Source organism: Pithys albifrons, chromosome 28 (assembly GCF_047495875.1).
Source record: "Pithys albifrons albifrons isolate INPA30051 chromosome 28, PitAlb_v1, whole genome shotgun sequence".
Taxonomy (NCBI): domain Eukaryota; kingdom Metazoa; phylum Chordata; class Aves; order Passeriformes; family Thamnophilidae; genus Pithys; species Pithys albifrons.
In genome coordinates this window covers 1,347,118-1,365,391 of record NC_092485.1, presented here as the reverse complement: position 1 = coordinate 1,365,391, position 18,274 = coordinate 1,347,118, and the positions used below count along the sequence as shown (strand labels likewise).

Here is an 18,274-nt window from a genome sequence, read left to right as displayed (position 1 = left end):
ACGGGACATGGAGGTGTCATCACCCCGCGGGAGGGAGCCGGGAAAGACTCAGCGCGTGTGTCTGTGCCGGCGCGACTCTTTTCCTGGATTTCACCTAGGAAAAAAACAACCGGGAGGGGAGCCAGGGAGTCTGGGTGTGCCAGGATGCCGTGCCCGCAGCCGGCTCTGCTGGATCCCCCCGGCTGCCCAAAGCGGGCGAGCACGTGCCCCCAGGCAGGCAGGGGGTGCCCGTGGGTTTTTGGGGTGCTGCCCGCACTCCCCAAGGCTTTGGAGTAGCTGCTTGTGCCGCCATCCCCAGCGCTGGAGAGTGTCCGGGTGCTCCCAAGGGGGTCACAGGGATAGGAGACCCCCCTGCGCCCCCCAGCAGGGTGTGTTGGTGTCCGTGTTGTTGGAAGGAGGGGTTCGACCCCCCCCATTTTCACAGCCGGGGAGCTGAGTCAGGAAATCCCGGCTGGCCCGGCCGGATCCCGGCTGAGTCACTTCACTGAGTAAGTGCCCGTGCCGGGGGTTGCGGGGCTCCCGCGCCTCTTGGGGGGCACAGGGGGCTCCCGCAGTGCCCATGGCCCCGGCCTCGGGCACTCTGCGCCTGCCAGCCCCGTGCCTCAGTTTCCCCGCAGCGTTTCCCTGGGACTGGACGGGACAGAAAGCTCCATGGGCATGGGCTGGGTCCAGCCCTGCCCCACATCCCAGCGCAAGGAGCCGGCTCTGAGGGTTCGGGATGGGTTAAAGAGGAGAGACGGGGTGGAATGGGGAGTGTGGGGCTGGATGAGCTCTGGCACTCACTGGGAAGAGAATGGTGTTCCCAAGGCGGGATTTGGGATCCTACTTCTGTTAAAGAGGCTCTCCAGTCTTGGTATGTGGGGAGGGGGGTGGTGTAGAGGAGAGGAGTGGGGGTGGGGATGGGATGGAGATCGTAACTGGGTCGGGAACTCATATGGCAACTGGGATAGTGATGAGGATAGGGAAGGGATGGGGATGAGATGGGATGGGGTTGGGATGAGGTTAGGGGTAGGGGTGGTGTTACAAAAAGGGTGGGATGAGATGGGGATGAGGGCAGGAATGGGATGGGGACAGGGATGAGGCTGAAGGGACCGAAGCAGAGCTTTGGGGTGCACGTGGGGACGTGGGCGGGGGTCCAGGCTGGCCCCGCTGGCAGCAGGATATAAATAACCTGCCAGGACACGAGGTTTTTTTCCTGCCGCTCCCCCCACGCTGCAGCCCCACGGACAGGAAAAAGGTGTTTCCGGGCGCGGACGGGAGCGGGGCCCGGGCTTGGAGCAGGATGTGGGGCCTGGGCTAAGGGCAGGGGGATCAGGTGACACTCGCCGGGCTGGTGCTTGGGGTGCAGCCACTGAGCCTGGGGCTGGGGGGACCCCTGACCCCAGTGGGGCCCCTGCGGCCCGCGAGGTCCCAGCAGGGCTGGCGGTGGGAACCCCCGGCACAGGCTGGACATGGCATCACCGGGCTGGGGCACTCTGTCCTGTCCCCAATGCCACCGGGCTGGGGCACTCTGTCCTGACCCCCAGTGTCACCGGGCTGGGACACTCTGTCCTGTCCCCAGTGCCACCGGGCTGGGGCACTCTGTCCTGTCCCCATTGTCACCGGGCTGGGGCACTCTGTCCTGTCCCCAGTGCCACCGGGCTGGGACACCCACCAGGAGAGAACCCAGGGAACGTGTTCTTCCTTCCCGGCTGGAGCAGAATCCGTGTGGAGCTGGGGGAGCTGGAGCTGGTGCTGTGGGAGGAGGTTGTCTCGCTGTGCCAGTGACCCTGGCAGAGCCATTTCTTTTCACTGATCCAGTGGGAGGTTCCCCCATCTGCAAGCGCTCCCTGGGAAGGTCTGACAAGCTCCAGCATCAGCAAAGTGCCAGGGGGACATCAGCCTGGAGTGGGGACACCAGTATGGCATGGAAGTCCTCAGCATCCATTTCCACCACCATGAGACACCCCTCCACTCTGATGCTGGCAGATGGGTCCCCCATCACCTGTCCAGGGTGTCCATTCAGTGGCAGCTGGGGACAGCACCCCCATCCTCCCACAGCCCTTTGTACTCTCTGCAGGGGGAAAACAGCAGTGACAGCAGTGGGGCAGTGGGTACCACGCTGGCTCTGCCCACTGCCCTGTGTGTCCCCAGGGAAAGCCCAGCTCATATGACAGGCCTGTTCCAGCTGGGCAGGATCACTCCCCAAGCCCTACCCAAGCCCAGAGGAGTGCCAGCTCCAGGAACACACTCTGGGGAGCTGAGACCTGCCAGGGCAGTCAGTGGCACAGGTGGTGACAGGGCTGGTGGCAGCACAGGGGGAAACTGAGGCACAGGCTGCAGGCAGGATGACACATTTCCAGCACCTATGGAAAATCCTCAAATGCTTTCAGGTGACAGATCAGCCACCAACCTGTTCCAGCAGGCCCTGATGCATTTGCCAGCACAGTTGGAGCCCTACTCATTAACAAGTGACCTCTAATGAGGTTTGCCAGGTCGTGCTGCGGGATCTGGGCAGTGCTGTGGACATCAAGCACTGCTGTGGATTGACTGCCTGGATTGAGGAATGCTCAGTGGGAAAGGGGCTGGAGGAGCACTCAGCACATATCACCACTGTCATGGGAAGTGATAATAATTGGGAAAGCAGGATTTTCTTTAACTGGGGTGGAGGGAGGTCCTGGCTGAGCAGCATAGAGGGAGTTCAGAGCTCTGCTCTCTCCCAGGGGTCAGTGGGGGCAGGAGCTGGGGGGAAGCTGTCTCTGGCTGTGGATCTTGGTCCCTGTGCTCTGCTCTGGGCTTGTCTGGTCAATGCCCCATCCCAGCCCTGAACCACCTGCAGCATCATCCCTGCCCCAGGACCTTTATGAGGGTCTCCAGGTCACCCCATCTGGGTGCTGGATTACCATGGGTTTCACTGCAGGGCCTCATCCCACAAGTTCCCTTCTGCCAAGGCTTGTCAGGAGGTCCTGGTGTCTCCCTGGCTCCTGCCCTGCTGTCACCCACTATGGGGATGAATCTGGGTGCCCCGGGCCCCCCCTGCAGGCACTGGGGGTTGGGTTGCCCCAGCTAGGGGAGGGGACAGGTGAGAACAAGCCACTCATGTCCGGGGCCAGCTGGGGCAGTGGGAGTGGTGTCCTGGCATCCTCTCACCACTGGGATGGGTGAGAGGGCCTGAAAGTCCTGGCTGTGCTGCGGGGAGTGGGTCTGGGGTGGGCGCCAGTGCTCGGGTTGCTGCCTCCAGTGTTTGCCTGGATCCCTGTGTGCTCTCACGGAGGAGCAGAGGTGGAAGCCGGGGGAGGTGGAAGCTGGGGGAGCTGGGGCTGTGCTCATTCCCCCATCCTCATCCTCAGCGCCCATGCGGATACGGCCGGGCGGCGTCACCTCCGGCAGCGGAAACTCCCCCTGAGCAGGGCCGGGCGATAAGTCACGGCATCTCCTCCACCCCTTCCCCCTCACCTCTCCTCCCCCTCATCCCGCTGCTCTGTGCCCCCTCCTGGCTCCCTGTAGGGGTGTCCATCCCAGGGGGTGTTCACTGTAGGGTGGGCGAGGGAAGGCAGGAGTGTTGCCATCCTCGCACAGGCTGCTCGCTGCAGGCAGGTGGGAGGCACCAGAGGTACTTGGGGGATGCTGGTGGGATGCTTGAAGGATGTTTGTGCTCCCCTCTGGCAAAGCGAGGCATCCTCTGGGTGGGATGGCCCCACCGTGGCTCTGTTGGCTGCATTCTGTGGAGGTGAGAGGTTTAATTTCAGGTGTAAGAGGGTGGTGGGAGCAGAGCTATCACCTGAGCTTGGGCTGGTGGGAGATCCTGATGGCAATGCCCTCCCCCAGCCACCTCCTCCAGCCACATGCATGAAGTGACAGTCCTTAGCTCTTGGGGACGTTGGCATCAGGGACACACTTGGGGTTATCCTGATAGACCCTGGGAATGTGAGTCCCTCTGGAGTGAGGGCTGTCACAACACACCACACCTGCCTCTGGATCAAGCAGGAAGGTGTTTGCCAGCAGCCACTGAGGATTTACAGCTCACTGGAAAATCCACTCATCTCATTAAGGGCTCCCTGTGGCTTTTGCTTTCCATTGCAAATATCTGGTTGTCCCAAGGGAAATCCCAGAGGGTGTGTGGAGCTCTTGGGGCAAACACCTTGGGAAGAGTCCAGGTTGCAAGAGCAGTGGATTCCTTTATCACACGAGGGATTAAGGGAGGCTCATCTTCCTTGGCCAGGTAAGACCAGACAGGGAAGTTTAGCTCATGATGGGAATGGTCCCTGATGGGAATGGTCTGTACTGAGCAGGAGGGGGTTCAGTTGGGAATTAGATCTGTGAGTTGACTTTCACTTGCTTTATTCATCACCTGGAGCAGATTCAGCGTCTGAAAATGCTCCAATTCAGGGCTCAGTGATGGCCCATCCCAGGCTCTGTGTCTCTGCTCTCAGGGTTAAAGCTCCCACTTTTGGATCATGTTCCTGTGTTCCCAGTGTTATCCACCCCACACTTTCAGCAGCGCTTTTATATCCTCAACCTTCTCTGGGGGTAAAACTACCTTTTCCATGCCTGCTCTGCCTGCCGTGGGCTGTGAGAGCCGAGCACTGGCAGGAGCAAACAGGCAGTGAGAGTCTCTCCTGGGAGCACGGGGGGTTCTGAGGATGCACTGCCCGTGCTGGGATGGAAGGGACAAGCCCATCTGTCCCCAGGCCCATCCCGACCACCCCAGCACACACGTCCGCGTGCGAGGGCAGCAGCGTCTGCTCAGTTAATGTGTTTCCCAGCCCGGCAGTGCAGCTGCCTCTCCCCGCCGCCCCTGCAGCCAAGCCAAAATCCATCAGGGGCTTCCAGGTTTCGCGGGTCGAGGGCCGGGGGGGCCGTTTCCGCACAGTGGCGGCAAAGGCAGATGCTGCGACATCTGCTCTTGCTCCAAATTCTCGGGAGCAAAGGGCCAGGTCTGCGATGCTGCAGGAACACGGGGCTAAATAAATGATGCAATCGGCCCTACGGAGTTTTGGCCCAGGGAGGAGTTCAGCCGAATGTCGCCGGAGCTGAGGGGCGGCTTCATCTCACACTGAATGATTTTCAGCCCCGTGGCAGCACTGAGGTTTTGGGGCAGTTTAGGGGAGGTTTTGGGGAGGTTTTGGAGGGGTTTGAAGCCCTCAGGATATGCACTAGGAGACGTTGCATTTTGGCCGCTGTGATGGATGTTGAAGGGACCGCGGGCTCTGCGGTGCCCGGTGATGGTTCGTGTGCCAGAGGAGGAGGCGATCACGGGGGTTCCAACACCTCCACTGCTCTTCTCCCCCGTAGCATGGGGGGAACGGGGAGTCCGAGCAGAGTGGGGGACCCCCAGGCACAAATCAAATGCTCCCAGGTGGCCCTTCATCGCAGGGCTGAGGGTTCAGCAGTGTCACCACACGGCGGGACAGCCCAGCCTTGGTCCCTGTGTGTGTTGGGGACAGCGGGAGATGACAGGCAGCGCTGCTGAGGGACAGATGGTACCAGACACCGGACAGATGGTTCTGTCCCAGACAGGCAGCCGAGGGGCCGGGGGGCCCGGGCGCTATGCTGGTCCCTGGGGACTCGCTCTGGTGACCGCGGGCTGGCGGCGATGGCCTGGGGCAAACAGGCACCACCCATCGGCGGTGCGGACACTGCCGCCCCGGGGGACACCGGGCTGGGAAGGGGACGGACAGGGGCTCCAGAGGGTGACACCGGTCTCGGAGAGGGGTGCACCGGCTGGGGAAGGCGGCACCGGACCGAGGAGGCGACACTGCTCGGGGGGGACAGGTGACACCGACCCAAGGGATGGTACCGCGCAGAGGGGAGAGCGACACCGGCCTCAAGGGCGTGACACGGGCTCGGGATGCGGTACCGGGCGGGGTGGGGGTGACACCGGTCGGGGCCGGGGGTGACACTGGCCCGGGGGGCGGTACCGGGGGGGCGGTGCCGCGGGAGGAGCTGTCCAGCACCGGCACCTCCTGAATGTCCCCAGCGTCGGGGGTCGGGGAAGCCCCCGGTGACCCCCCGCCTCCGGCCCTGCCAGGCAGCTCCGATATCCATCCCCCGGGGTCCTGCCTGGTGGAGGGGACACCTCTGCCCCGGTGCTCCGTTGCTGTGGCCCAGGGGGTGTCGGAACCGCCGCTGTGAGAGACCCGTGGGATGGGGACGCGCAGGGGGGACACGGAGGAACCGTGGGGAGCCGGCACTGTGTGGCCCGAGCCAGCCGGGCCCGGGATACCCCCGGAGAGAAGCTTTGACGTCGAGGGCCCTTGCACAGCCCCTCACACCGTCCCTCCCGCAGATCCTCACACAGCCCCTTGCACAGACCCCCGCACAGCTCCCAGGGTCTGTCCCAGCCCCAGAGCATCCAACCTCATCCCACAGTGCCGGGCACAGCCCAGTCCGGGCAGAGCTCGGTCTCTCGGCTCTACCAGGGCTTGGTGGCAGCGGCTGCTGCAGCAGGTCCAGCTCAGAGCTCAGCTTTGCTCAGAGCAGGTTTTACTGAAATGGGTTAAGTGGCTAATGGGATTGCTGTGGAGGGGCTAAACCAGGGATTAGTGCTGTGGCTGCGGGCTGGGCATCCCTGGAAGTGTTCAAAAAACGTGTGGATGTGGCACCTGGGGACATGGATTCGTGGTGGACATGGCAGTGCTGGGTTTGCAGTTGGGCTTGGTGATCTTGGAGGACTTTTCCAATCTGAACAATTCCGTGATTTTTTATGATCTCAGACAACAGCTGATTTCTGTCCTTCAGCTCCTTCCCCAGCCCACAACTCACACCCCAGCAGCTCCCAGAGCCCTCAACATTGTGCTGGGGGGAACAACCAACCAGGACAGGAGGAGCTGGGGCTGCCCAGCCTTCCCTCCCTCCCATCTGCCCACCCACTGCCTGCACCCAGAGAACCACCTGCCTGCACCCAGGAGAACCACCTGCCTGCACCCAGCCTGGCCACCGCACTCTCCACCCTGAGCAGTGAGACCTCCCTGGGGAAGGACTCAGCCTGGTGCCCTGGCAATGTGGGTGGTGGCAATGTCCCAGGCGGTGACACCAGCTGGTGGGCAGGCCAGGTCCTGGCCAGGGCACAGGGGCCACAGGGCCAGGCTTGGCAGCTGAATTACCAGCTTGTTCTCCTCTGAAGGCCTCTTTCTGCCCTGGCTCCCTCTGTTTCTCTTAGGGAAGTTTTATGTCCCTTGTGTCACAAGGAGCCTTTTCTTTGTCACCCTTCCCGAGCGTGGCAGGGAGGAGGCTGTGCTGGAGCCCTGCCAGCCCTGATGGCAGCTCAGAGCCAGATCCCACACAGGGCTGCAAGGTGCAGGGAGCAGCTTTTGGGAGTAGCTGTGTCACAGCACGAGGACCCACCCCTCGGCAGTGCTCAGCTCCTCAGGCCACTCACACCCCGGGGTTCTCCCCTGGGCTGCCCCCTCCACCCTCACCCTTAAAAACAGAGGATATTCTGCAGCCCCTGAGCATCTCCCCGGGGACACCCAGCAGGGCCAGCTCTGCTGCACCCCTGGCATTGCTGTGCTGGATTCCCAAGGGTGTCTCAAGGATGGTTTCCAGTTCACAGAGCTGTTCTGCAGTCTGGGACATCCAGGGAAGGAGCCACCCTCTTTTATTGCTATTTCTCAGCCTGGTTTCAGCTCCTTCACCCCTTGCAGAGGCTGTGTCAGGGTGGGGAAACAGGCAACAAGTTGTCAGCAGAGGCTGAAGGGCTGAACAGCTTTTCCATCACTCAGTGCCCACACTCAGACTCTGCCACAGTTATACTGGGAGATGGAGCAGCCTTTCATCCCTGATCTCAGCTGTGAGAGATAAGAGAGAAGCAAATTTTATCTGGTTTATAAAAGTACCTCCAAAGCTACAAAATACAGAGCAAAGTGCTTGCAGAGCCCTTGGCTGTTCTCTTGGGAACATTGGAGAGCTGGAGATTGGCTCCCTCCAAGGCACTGGGGGAGAGCCAGGGGTTTCAGCTGCTCAGTGTAGCCCCTGCAGGGCCAGAGACTGTTCCCAGCCTGGCTCAGGTGATGGATGGCTCTGAAGTGGATCTGCTTCAATGCTGGGAATGCTCCAGTGACCCCTCTGGGTCATTGAAATGGGGACATGAAATGAGACCAGGCTCCAGGTCCCTGTTCATTTCTGGCTGCTAAAATTGCACGTGTGAGATGGATTTGGACACGGGGCTGAGCAAGTAGCTCGAGCTCTGGGCACAACAGATACCTCTTTGAAGGAGATGCCTTCAGGGATGTGCTGGCTTGTGTTTGTCCTGGGATGAAGGATGCAGCTCATGTGATTTTCCTTCAATATGAACACCCACATCTCTGTGGATGGCACCAGCTGAAGGGATCAGAAACAACCTTGTCTTTGGGATTAAAGGTCTTTAATTCAGGGAAAACACAAATTCACCTCAAGATTTGAGCTCTGGAGACAGTTGGGATGAGCATCTTCCCCTTGGCTGGGAGACAAACATGTCTGGCTGCCCAGGAGGCTCAGCCCCGGTGCCCAGGCAGGGCTCTGCTGCCCACAGAACTGCTGCAGCTGCTCCAAAATATCCCCTGGCGCTGAAGCACCTTGTGTGTACCTGCCAGAAAAACACCTCGTGTGCAGCTGCTGCTAAAACAAACACCTCGTGTGCAGCTGCTGCTTTTCACCACCACGGGATGCAGCAATCCCTTGCTGGTACCTGGGGAAGTGACGGGGCCAGCTGAAAGTGCCCAAATTAAAGCATCAGGTGCAAGTTCCTGGTGCTCATGTTACCAGGAGGGTGAGCAGCAGCCAATTCCCAGGAGCTGTTCCTGGGCTGAACTGAAGGAGAAAGTTGTTTCCCTTTCAGACTAATTGCAAAGGAGCTGCTGGGTGTATCTGGGTCAGGCCATAACCTGCTTTAGCCGGGCAGGGAGGTGGCAGGATGCCAGCATGACACAGCGTGACAGTGTCACACCGTGTGACACAGCATGACACAGTCTGATGGGGGGCTTGCCTGCTCCCCTGCCATGGGGCACAAGGGGCACATGCCAGGGATGCCCAGTCCTGGGGGCAGAGCTTGAATGGGGTAAAATCAGTCTGAAGGCAAAGGAAGAATTATTTGGGAAGAAGAATGGGCTGAATGTTGCCCAGGAATGGTTTTAGTTCATGCTGGTTTGGTGCTGGATGAGCAGGGGGCTTCCAGGCACGGCAGTGGCTCCTCCTGGGGCTGCTGAGGGAAACAGGGATATGCTGGATGTCACTTTGATTTTATCCCTTTGGTGGCATCCCTGGGTGTGGGATCAGCCCGAGGGTCCAGCTGGTGTGACAGCCTGGGGGAGTGGGGCTGCACCCACATCCCCCCTCAGCCATCCCCCAGGAAGCCCCTGGCACCTCTAGGGCAGGGGGAAGCCCAAGTAGGGCTCAGCCACGCTTAGCCAGGCACAGTGGAATGATGAGTGCCCTCAGAAATACCCAAGGTGTGTGAGGTGGGAAGGGGACTGCTCCGAGCCTGGCTCCCAGCAGGCATTGGCATCTCCTGCAAAACCTCAACCCTCTGAGCACAAGAGGAGGATTGATTTTTTTTCAGCCAACGTGGCAGCTTTGGCTTCTGCTGCAGCTGTGGCATCGCTGGTGGGCTCAGAGGGGAGAAATGGAAGTTGTGTCCATAAGAGACAGATCCAAAGTGGGGGAAAAAAAAATCTACAAAACGTGGTTAGAGCCCCGATGCCACGTGCCCAGGGAGCAGGCAGGGCTGGAGGGGGGCTGGATGCTGGTGCTGCTCAGTGGGTGCCAGGGAAGGAAGGTCGTAGCATAACACTAGGTGAAGATTTTTTGCCACTGATTTGGTTGAGGAGGATCTTGGGACAGGTTTTATGGAGTCAGGGGCAATGATCTCACTCTGTGTTAGGAGAAAACCCATCAGCAGCTTTTTCTGAGGCTGGAGATGTCTGTTTGAGGGATCTTGGGTTAGTTGGGACTGGTGTTTTCCCCACTCATGTCCATAAAGCTGGAGCTTTCACTGGCTCTTGGCCCCATCCTGAAAGTGCTCTAGGCCAGGTTGGACAGGACTTGGAGCAACCTGGTCTAGTGCAAGGTGACCCTGCCCATGGCAGGGGGTTGGAATGAGATGCTCTGTAAGGCTCCTTTCAACCCAAACCATTCCGTGGTCCTATGAAGGTCAACCCTGCTTGTGTTTGCACAAGGTATTTTGCAGCTCAAGGCTTCCAACTGCTTTGCCCCAGGCACAGCCCTCCTGGGGCTCAGGGATACCTTAAGGAGAGAGAAAAAGGTGCAGAATTGGGGTTTGTAACTGCAGATTGTGGGGCACAGACCAGGAACAGGCTGAGGGGTGGAGAGGAGCTGGATGCTGCTGATATTCCCAGCTAGGTCAGGAGTGCTGTGCCACTGGGATTGAGCTGGTCTCCAGCTGGAAACAGATCTGGCCACTGTGCTCCCAGGAGGGACCTTTGTGGGTGCAGGAAATCCCACTGGCACAGGGAAAGCCCTACCTGGCTCCTGCTGCCCACCTTGCAGCACCCTTGGGTGTGGGCTGGTTGCCCCCCAGGCTGGATCCAGATCTATGTACCCCCTGGGAGTGGCAGAGCCCCTGTGCCTGCATCCATCCCATGCCCTGCAGTGACTTGAGGATGGATCTGTCTCAGAGCCCCTCGAGTGCCTGTCCCAGTGCTGTCCCACTAGTGCTGTGGCCTGGGGCCACAACCGTGGTGAGAAGAGGCAGAGGTGGCTCAGTTGGGTTGTGGGGAGAGAGAAAAACCTCCCTGGGTGTTTAAGAGGCTTCAGTGAGAGCAAGCCTGGTGTTATTTCCCTCTGCCCCTTAATCAGAATTGCCTTGGAGAGACCTTTGTAGCTCCCAGCAGGCCTGGAGTGGGTGCTGCAGTTCCTTGATCTCATCCACTGCACCAGCCCTTCTCCCCGTGACCCACAGCTCCACAATCAAGTGATGCAGCTCACATGGGTCTGGAGAAAGGGAATTTGAGTGTCTTCATCCCAAGGACATGGCCCCTGCCGTGGGGGGAGAATGTGAGACAGGGTTTGGTCCTTGCAGACCCCCAAAAGCCTCCGGGCGGGGAGCAGCGCTCAGGGCAGCCAGGGGTGGGGAAGAGGCTGTTTGGGACATTTTAGACTTTGTTCATTCCTTCCACCAGGAGATGCAGTGGATACAGGGCTGAGGCTGGGTGCTGTTCCCATCAGGGTGCCCCTGCAGCTCAGGGCTTACCAAGAAACCTTCTCCAGCTCTGGAGAAGCTCCATCTCAGCTGGGTGGTTTGACAGAGAGGGGGTGTGTGGGAGGACCTGGGCAGCTGCATTCCCCACTCTGCCAGGAGCAGCCTCAGTGGGCTCCAGCACAGCCCTTAATGCACCCACTGGACCTCTCTGAGCTCACTGCACTCGCACAACACTGATCCAGCTCTGGGGAGAGGAACACCCACCATGGGTGGCCAACCTGGAGCTGATAGTCCTCCTTAGAATGCTCAGGAACCCCTAAAAGCTCTGCTCTTTTCCCAGAGGTTTTCCTTCAAGGAGGTAGAACAAAACCAGTGGGGACCATGACCAGGGGCTGGTGTGGTCCTCCCACACCCATCCCCTCACTGTGCTTGGTCATGACCAACCCTTCTCTCCCTCCACAGCCTCGCCAGCAGCTGCCCTACCAGGATGAACGGGACAGCCAACGTCAATGCCACCGGCCGCAGCCACTACCCCTCTGCCATCCCTGTGCCCCGTGCCATGGCCCATGGCAAGCTGCACACTGCAGCCCCCCTGAGCAACCCTGGGTCCCCTGTCCCCCACAGGGCTCTGTCCCCTCGGCCAGGGAAGGTGCCAGCCCCTGGTCCCAAGACCCTCAAGCCCAAAGGCATTGGCAGAGCTGCCAGCCATGAGCCAGCTGAAGGCAGGGAGGGAAGCCCTGGTGTGTCCCCTCGTGGGGGCCAGAAAGCCCTGGGGAGACCCTTGGTATACCCTGGGAAGTGTCCAGAGGCAGTGGGCAGTGGGAGGAGAGGGGCAGGCAGGACAGGGGAACCCACCGACCTGCCCAAAGCTCCCCCAGTGCAGGGCAGGGCTGGGGGCCGGCCAGGGGCATGTCCTGGGAAGGGCAGCACAGCAGCCGTGGCAGGGACAGGGGATGAGTCCCGTGCTGGCTCACAAGGGAGGGGCCCCGTGTTTGGGTCAGGGACTATCACCTTCTCCTCAGGGCCCCCCCACAGCCATCCTGTCACTGCCACTGTGGCACCGTTCCAGTACCGGTGAGTCCCTGGGGATGGGGGGGTGGGGGGCGGGGATGGGGACAGGGTGACACAGGGACAGGGGGACAGGGTGACATGGGGCTGTGGAGGGCCTGGGGACAGGACATAGGGGCTATGAGGGTGTATGGGGACAGGGGGTCATGGGGCAGGAGGACATGGGGCTTTGAGGGGTCTGGGAACAGGGGGACATGGGAATGGCTGGTATGGGGACAGGCAGAGGTTGGTCAGACATGGTGGGTGTGGCCATGGGGAATGACGAGGTTGGATCTGGGAGCTTTTACCTAAAGGAGGCTTCCCACTGGATTTGGGGTACTGGGAATTCCTGGGGCACTCGTGGGAGCTGGTGAGGAGCAGGGGATGGACTCAGTGGTTAACAGGGTGCCATGAGAACAGTGTCTCCAGATCCTGGCAGAGCCCATGGCATCCTGTTCCCATGCCTTGGGGGTCCCCAGCTAACTGCACACTGCAATGTGCCCCTGCTACCCCACCCTCATCCCCCTCTGCCCCCAGGCTGCAGGAGGACCTGGAGCAGGAGAGGGACACATCCCTGCATGACGAGTGTCCTGGTCCTGCAGAGGGACCCGACCCTGACCACAAACCCAGAGGCCTGAGTGAGTTCACCGAGGTCCTCGGGAATGGGGAGGGGCGGAGGTGTCCTGCCGGGGGGCTGCCCTTATGGTGCCAGGGCGCAGAGGCTCGTGTTGGAACAGGAGCCAGGGCTGGAGGTCGGGGGGGCAGCGGGGAGAACCCCCACACTGGAGGTGTCCCAACTCCGCTGGGAAGGGCTTGGCTGCAGTTCCCGCATCCGGTGACCTCTGTGGCCAAAACCCTGCTCAGTGGGGGGCACAGGGGACTGACCCGTCCGGGGACGGCGCCGGGACATCACCCCGCTTGGCTCCTTTCCCTCCTCTTCCCAGTTTCCCAGCGAGCTGCAGGAATGACCCATTTCCAAGGAGCCGGCGCGGGGGCGGGTGCCGCGGCACCGCTGGCTCCCCACACCCACGGCTGTGTCACCTCCTTTCCCGGGGGCTGAATACAAGGTCCCCTCTGCAATGCTGGGGACACCCCAGTCCCCTCCGGCCCTTGCTTCGGGGGGAGATTTTTTGAGGGGGCGGCGGCTCCTCAAGAGATGCTGGGGCGGTGGTTGCCAGGGCAGCGGCAGCGGAGGATGCTCCAGGGATGTGCAGGAAGGGGCGAAAAAAGAGAGCCAGGAGCTTCGCCGGGTGATTTGAGGGGACAGAAGTCGGTCAGAGCTGCGGTGGGTCCCAGCAGAGCCCGGCTTTGACGCGGGGTCCCGGCCCCGCAGCCAGAGGATAACGGGGTCCAGCTCTGAGCCCTGATTTGGAAAGCGCCGAAACCGGGGGCGAGCGGGAGGGTGTTCCGGGAGGAAGCAAAGGGGGAGTGAGCGGGGCTGGCATGCGCCCAGCGCAGCTGCCTGCAGACCTTGGGGAGGCTTTGGGAAGAGGCCGAGCGGGTCTGGCGCTGGGGAAGGGGCCGGATCCTTTCCCTCTCTCCACTCCTGCTCCGTCCGCCCCGGCCCGCGGCACCTCCCGGGGCTCCGTGGGACTCAGCCAGAGGGGACAGGGGACATTGGGGGGCCCCGAGGGTCACCTCATCAGCCCCAAAATGACACAACACCCGCAGATTTTTGCCCCACACAGCGGGCCCCACACCCGGGCAAACAGCTCCCCAAACTGCGAGTGGCTTCGGGGTGCAGCTTGTCCAACCATCTGCCCCAGCAGCACCTTTTTTTGGGCCACCCTTTACTGTCCCACCCAGGCTGGGTTGTTTTGGGCCTCCTCAGCAGTACCATGGGCTGAACCCTGGAACACCCGCCCGGGGGGTGGGCTGGGGGGCTCGCACCACCCCCGGTCCTCCCGTCCTTATCTCGGCAGAAGCGATGGGCTCTAATGCAATATTTCCCGGCGGTTGCCATGGCAGCCCGCGTGAGGTCACCAAATAGACTTAATTCACCCCTCCCGAGGGACGGGTAATTAATGAAAAATGATGATAACCAGACCCCACTCTCCCTCTCCCCCCCTCTTCCTTAATTCTCTTGGATCACTGGAGAGGCCCCACTGTGTTTGGGGACCACGGTGTGCCTTGGGAGGCTCCCGGGGGACAGTGAGCCCCGGCTCTTCCCCCACCATTTGGGGTGAAATGGGGACATTTTGGCCCCCTCTGGGGATATGTCTGCAGTGTCGAGCTGGATGTGGGGTCCGTGTCAGGCGGGACAGGGAGTGCTTCACTACAGGGTGGGGACCCCCACGCTGGCACCTCCATCCATCACCTGGCACACCCCTGCCTGTGAGGGGCTGTGGGACTGGGCTGGGTGTGGGGGGCAGCCCCCCACAGCACCCAAGGGTGCCCCCAGCACCCTGCCTGCCAGCTTCACCCCGAGCCCCGGGCGTCCTGTGTCACGCCAGGGTGGGACCCCTGGGCGCCCGGGGTCCCACCTGGTCCAGCTGCCCCCGGGGTCCCTCTGTCCCGGGGGTCCCCCACTGTTCTGGGGGTTCTGCATGTCCTCGGGGGTCTCTCTGCTCCGGGGGTCCCTCCGTCACGGAGTCCCTCTGCCCCGGCGGTCCCGCACTGTTCTGGGGGGTCCTGCATGTCCCTCGCCGGGGTTCCTCTGCCCTGGGGGTCTCTCTGCCGCCGGGGTCACTCTGCCCCTGGCGTCCCGCACTGTTCTGGGGGTCTCAGTGCCCCGGGGGTCCCTCTGCCCCGGCGATCCCACACTGATCTGGGGGTCCCGCATGTCCCTGCCCGGGGTCCCGTTCGGTCCCATCACCCTCGATGTGTATGTCGGGGGGTCTCCCCCACTACCCCCCGGCCCCGCCCCCCGCGCGCGTCCCCGCCCCTCCCTCGCTCCGTGCCCGCCGCGGGCGCGCGCCCCGCGCCCCGCCCCCTGCGCGTGCCCGGGGAGGGTGGGCTCTTTTTGTTCGCCCCTGACATTCCGCTGGTTCGCAGTGTCCTGCCGGCGGCGGAGCGGCGAGGTGGGGCTGTGCCGCTCACCAGCCCCAGCCCCAACCCCAACCCCAACCCCATCCCCGCAACACGCACCCCATCCCCGCAACACGCACCCCATCCCCGCAACACCCACCCCAGCCCATCCCCGCCCCTTCCCTCCCCGCTCCGCTCCGCCCCGGCCGGTGGGGCGGGCGCTGACGGCGCCTCTCCCTCTGTCTCTCCCGGTGTGTCCCTCGGTGCCGCAGCAACAGCAGCAGCAGCAGCGCCCGGCGGGTTAAATGGTTGCAGCGCGGGGATGCTGGGGAGCAACCTCAAGAGTCTTCCCGACGTGGAGCTGGGCGAGGAGGAGCGCGGCTACCGGCGGGGCCCCGACGGCGGCGCCGTGATGCCGAAGCGGGCGAAGGCGGCGGCGGCGGCGGGGCCGCGGGGCGCGGAGCTGCGCGTGTTCAAGGCGAGCAGCGCGGAGGGGCGGCTGCCCGCCGGCTCCAACCTGCGCAAGCAGAAGTCGCTCACCAACCTCGCCTTCCTCACGGACGCCGAGAAGAAGCGGCAGCTCTACGAGCCGCGCTGGAGCGACGACATGGCCAAGGCGGCGGCGCCAGCGGGCGCGGGGGGCGGCGGGCGAGGCGGCCCCCGCAACAGGGACGCGCCCGCCATGTCGCGTAGCCTGTCGCGATCCGAGCACTCGCTGCTGTCGCCGCGCCCCGCCGGCCCCGCCAAGCCGCCCCCCGCCGGCAAACCCAGCCGCATCCCCCGCGGGCCGTACGCCGAGGTGAAGCCCCTCAGCAAGGCCCCCGAGGCGGGCGGAGGAGGAGGAGGAGGCGGCGGCGGCAAGTGCGACGATGAGCTGCTGGGAGGGAAGGGGCCGGCGGTGGCGGCGAGCGCCGAGGAGAAGGCGTACCTGAAGGTGGACCCCGAGCTGGTGGTGACGGTGCTGGGCGACCTGGAGCAGCTGCTCTTCAGCCAGATGTTGGGTGAGTGCGGCTCGACGGGGTGCGGGTGGCGGGGCTCGGTGGCCCCGACGAAGGGATGCTGAGGAGGAAGGACTTCGGTGCTCCCAGTGTTTGAAGCGCAGGATGGTTTGGGTTGCAAGGGATCTTAAAGCTCATCTTGTTCCACCCCCTGCCATGGCAGGGACACCTTCCACTGTCCCAGGTTGCTCCAAGCCCTGTCCAATCTGTCCTTGGACACTTCCAGGGGTGGAGCAGCCACAGCTTCTCTGAGCACCCTGTGCCGGAGTCTCAGCACCCTCACCGGGAAGAATTCCTTCCCAATATCCCATCTAACTCTGTCCTCTGGCAGTGGGAAGCCATTCCCCTTTGTCCTGTCACTCCATCCCTTGCCCGAAGTCCCTCTCCAGTCCTCTGGAGCACTGGAAGGAGCTCTCAGGTCTCCCTGGAGCCTTCTCTTCTCCAGAATGAACACCTCCAGCTCTCCCAGCCTGTCAGAGCATCTTCAAGGCATGCCGAGGGGGTAGGTGCTGTCAGGCAGCTGAAGGGTCGGCACAGCCACCTCCTGCCTTGGAGGAATGACAGTTCCTCCTTGTGAGGAGCAATGGCAGGTGGTGGTGGAGCTTGTCCTCCCCCACGAGTCGTGTTGGCTGCCCCTTGTCTCACCAAACATGACAGAGGTTGGCCCCCTGGGTGCCACAGCTGCTCCCCAGCCTGGGGGTGGCCCACCCCGAGGTGACCTTGGGAGCTGCCGGTGGAGGTGCCACGTGAAGGGTCCGTGCTGCTGCTGCACGTTGGGCAGATCCAGAGCTCCTCTGTGGTCTGGGGCTCTGGCCGAGGAGGGTCCTCCAGGGATGCTGCTGCAGGGTTCATGTGAGCTGGTTTCAGGTTGTGGCTGCCTGTGCCTTGCTGTCCTGGCACGTTTGTTCCCTCGTTGCGTGCATGGTGGGTTTCCATGAGAACAACGAGCGTTGGCCCAGCGCCGGCCGTGCCCCTGACCTTGGCACCTGCTGCCTGCATCGTGGGCTGTGGTGCTGGGTCTCAGTGGGGGTGAGCCCTGCCCTCATCTTTCCCTCATATCTGTGTGCTGATGATGTCTGGGAACCACAGCTGCCTTGGGAGCCCTCTGCTTCCCACTTTGTCCTCACCATCAGCTCCTGTGGGCTTGTCTGGGCAAGGACTGCAGCTCCCAAGAGCTCTGTTTGGTCTGGTAAGCTGGTGTGAGAAGGTGGCAGAGGAGCCCTGCACAGCCATCACGGTGCTCGTGGTGCTCGACTGTAAAGCCCTGGTGGTTGGTGATGGCAAGGAGCAGCAGTACAGGCAGGGCTGGTCTGTCCAGTCCCTTCAAATTCCCTGCCTACGACCCCCTTTGAGAAAGTCGGGTGCTTCTCTGGTCCTTGAGCTGGTTTGAGATGCCTTCTCCTCACTGCATGGTGAGCAGAGCTCTGCTGTGGGAAAAAAGGGGAGAGATCACTCCAGCAGGAGCTTGTGGGGATGGTTTGGAGATGTGGAGTGAGCTGGAGTTTGTGCTGGAACCAGCTACCTGTAAAGGTGTGCTCGCTGAGTCTGCTTCCCTGTGAACCCCTGACTGCTGTGGGAGCCTTTGGGGTGTCACAGCCCCTGCTCTGGCACAGGACTCTGGCACAGTGTGCACTGGCACGTGCCAGCACACAGGCGTGGAGCCTCCCAGCCTGTTGCCCTCAGTTCCCTGGCCATGCCCAGCCATGGGGGCAGCAGTGGTGATGGGCACCCTGCCCATTCCCTCCCTGGCAGAGTCTGCCCAAATGCTGGAGCATCCCAGGGCTTGTAGATGGGAAGCCACAGAGTGATTTTGGGGTGTGGGCAGGCAGACCATGGGGATGAGCAGGTGGGACATGGGAGCTCAGCCTGGCTGTGGGGGCTCAGGCTGCCCTGGTGGTTCCACAGTTGGACTCACAGACATCCATCCCCAGCCCTAGTACTGTGGTAGCACCAGATGCCACAGGAGCAGGGCAGGATTGTGGGAGGATTTGTCACTTAAGGGACTAACAGATTGCCACTCACTGGTGTTGGGATGCCTGGGGGAGTCTCCATGTCTGCCTCTGTGACACTCAGCTCTTAGGTGGAGGTTTCCTCAGCTCTTCCCAGAGAAATTCTTGCAGGACTCGCCCATGTGGGAGTGACTGCT

The 18,274-nt window shown here is 62.1% G+C and overlaps 1 protein-coding gene across 2 annotated transcripts in view; it reads left to right on the top strand.

Moving 5' to 3' along the window:
- NAV1 (neuron navigator 1) overlaps positions 1-18,274 on the top strand; it is a 77,101-nt gene that overhangs the window by 1,309 nt on the left and 57,518 nt on the right. For both annotated transcript variants that reach the window (XM_071578769.1, XM_071578768.1), the window contains exons 2-4: positions 11,579-12,190; positions 12,701-12,801; positions 15,403-16,131. In XM_071578769.1, coding sequence (XP_071434870.1) covers positions 11,604-12,190; positions 12,701-12,801; positions 15,403-16,131 — 1,417 coding nt within the window. In that variant the 5' untranslated portion in view covers positions 11,579-11,603. The remainder of the gene's footprint in view (positions 1-11,578; positions 12,191-12,700; positions 12,802-15,402; positions 16,132-18,274) is intronic.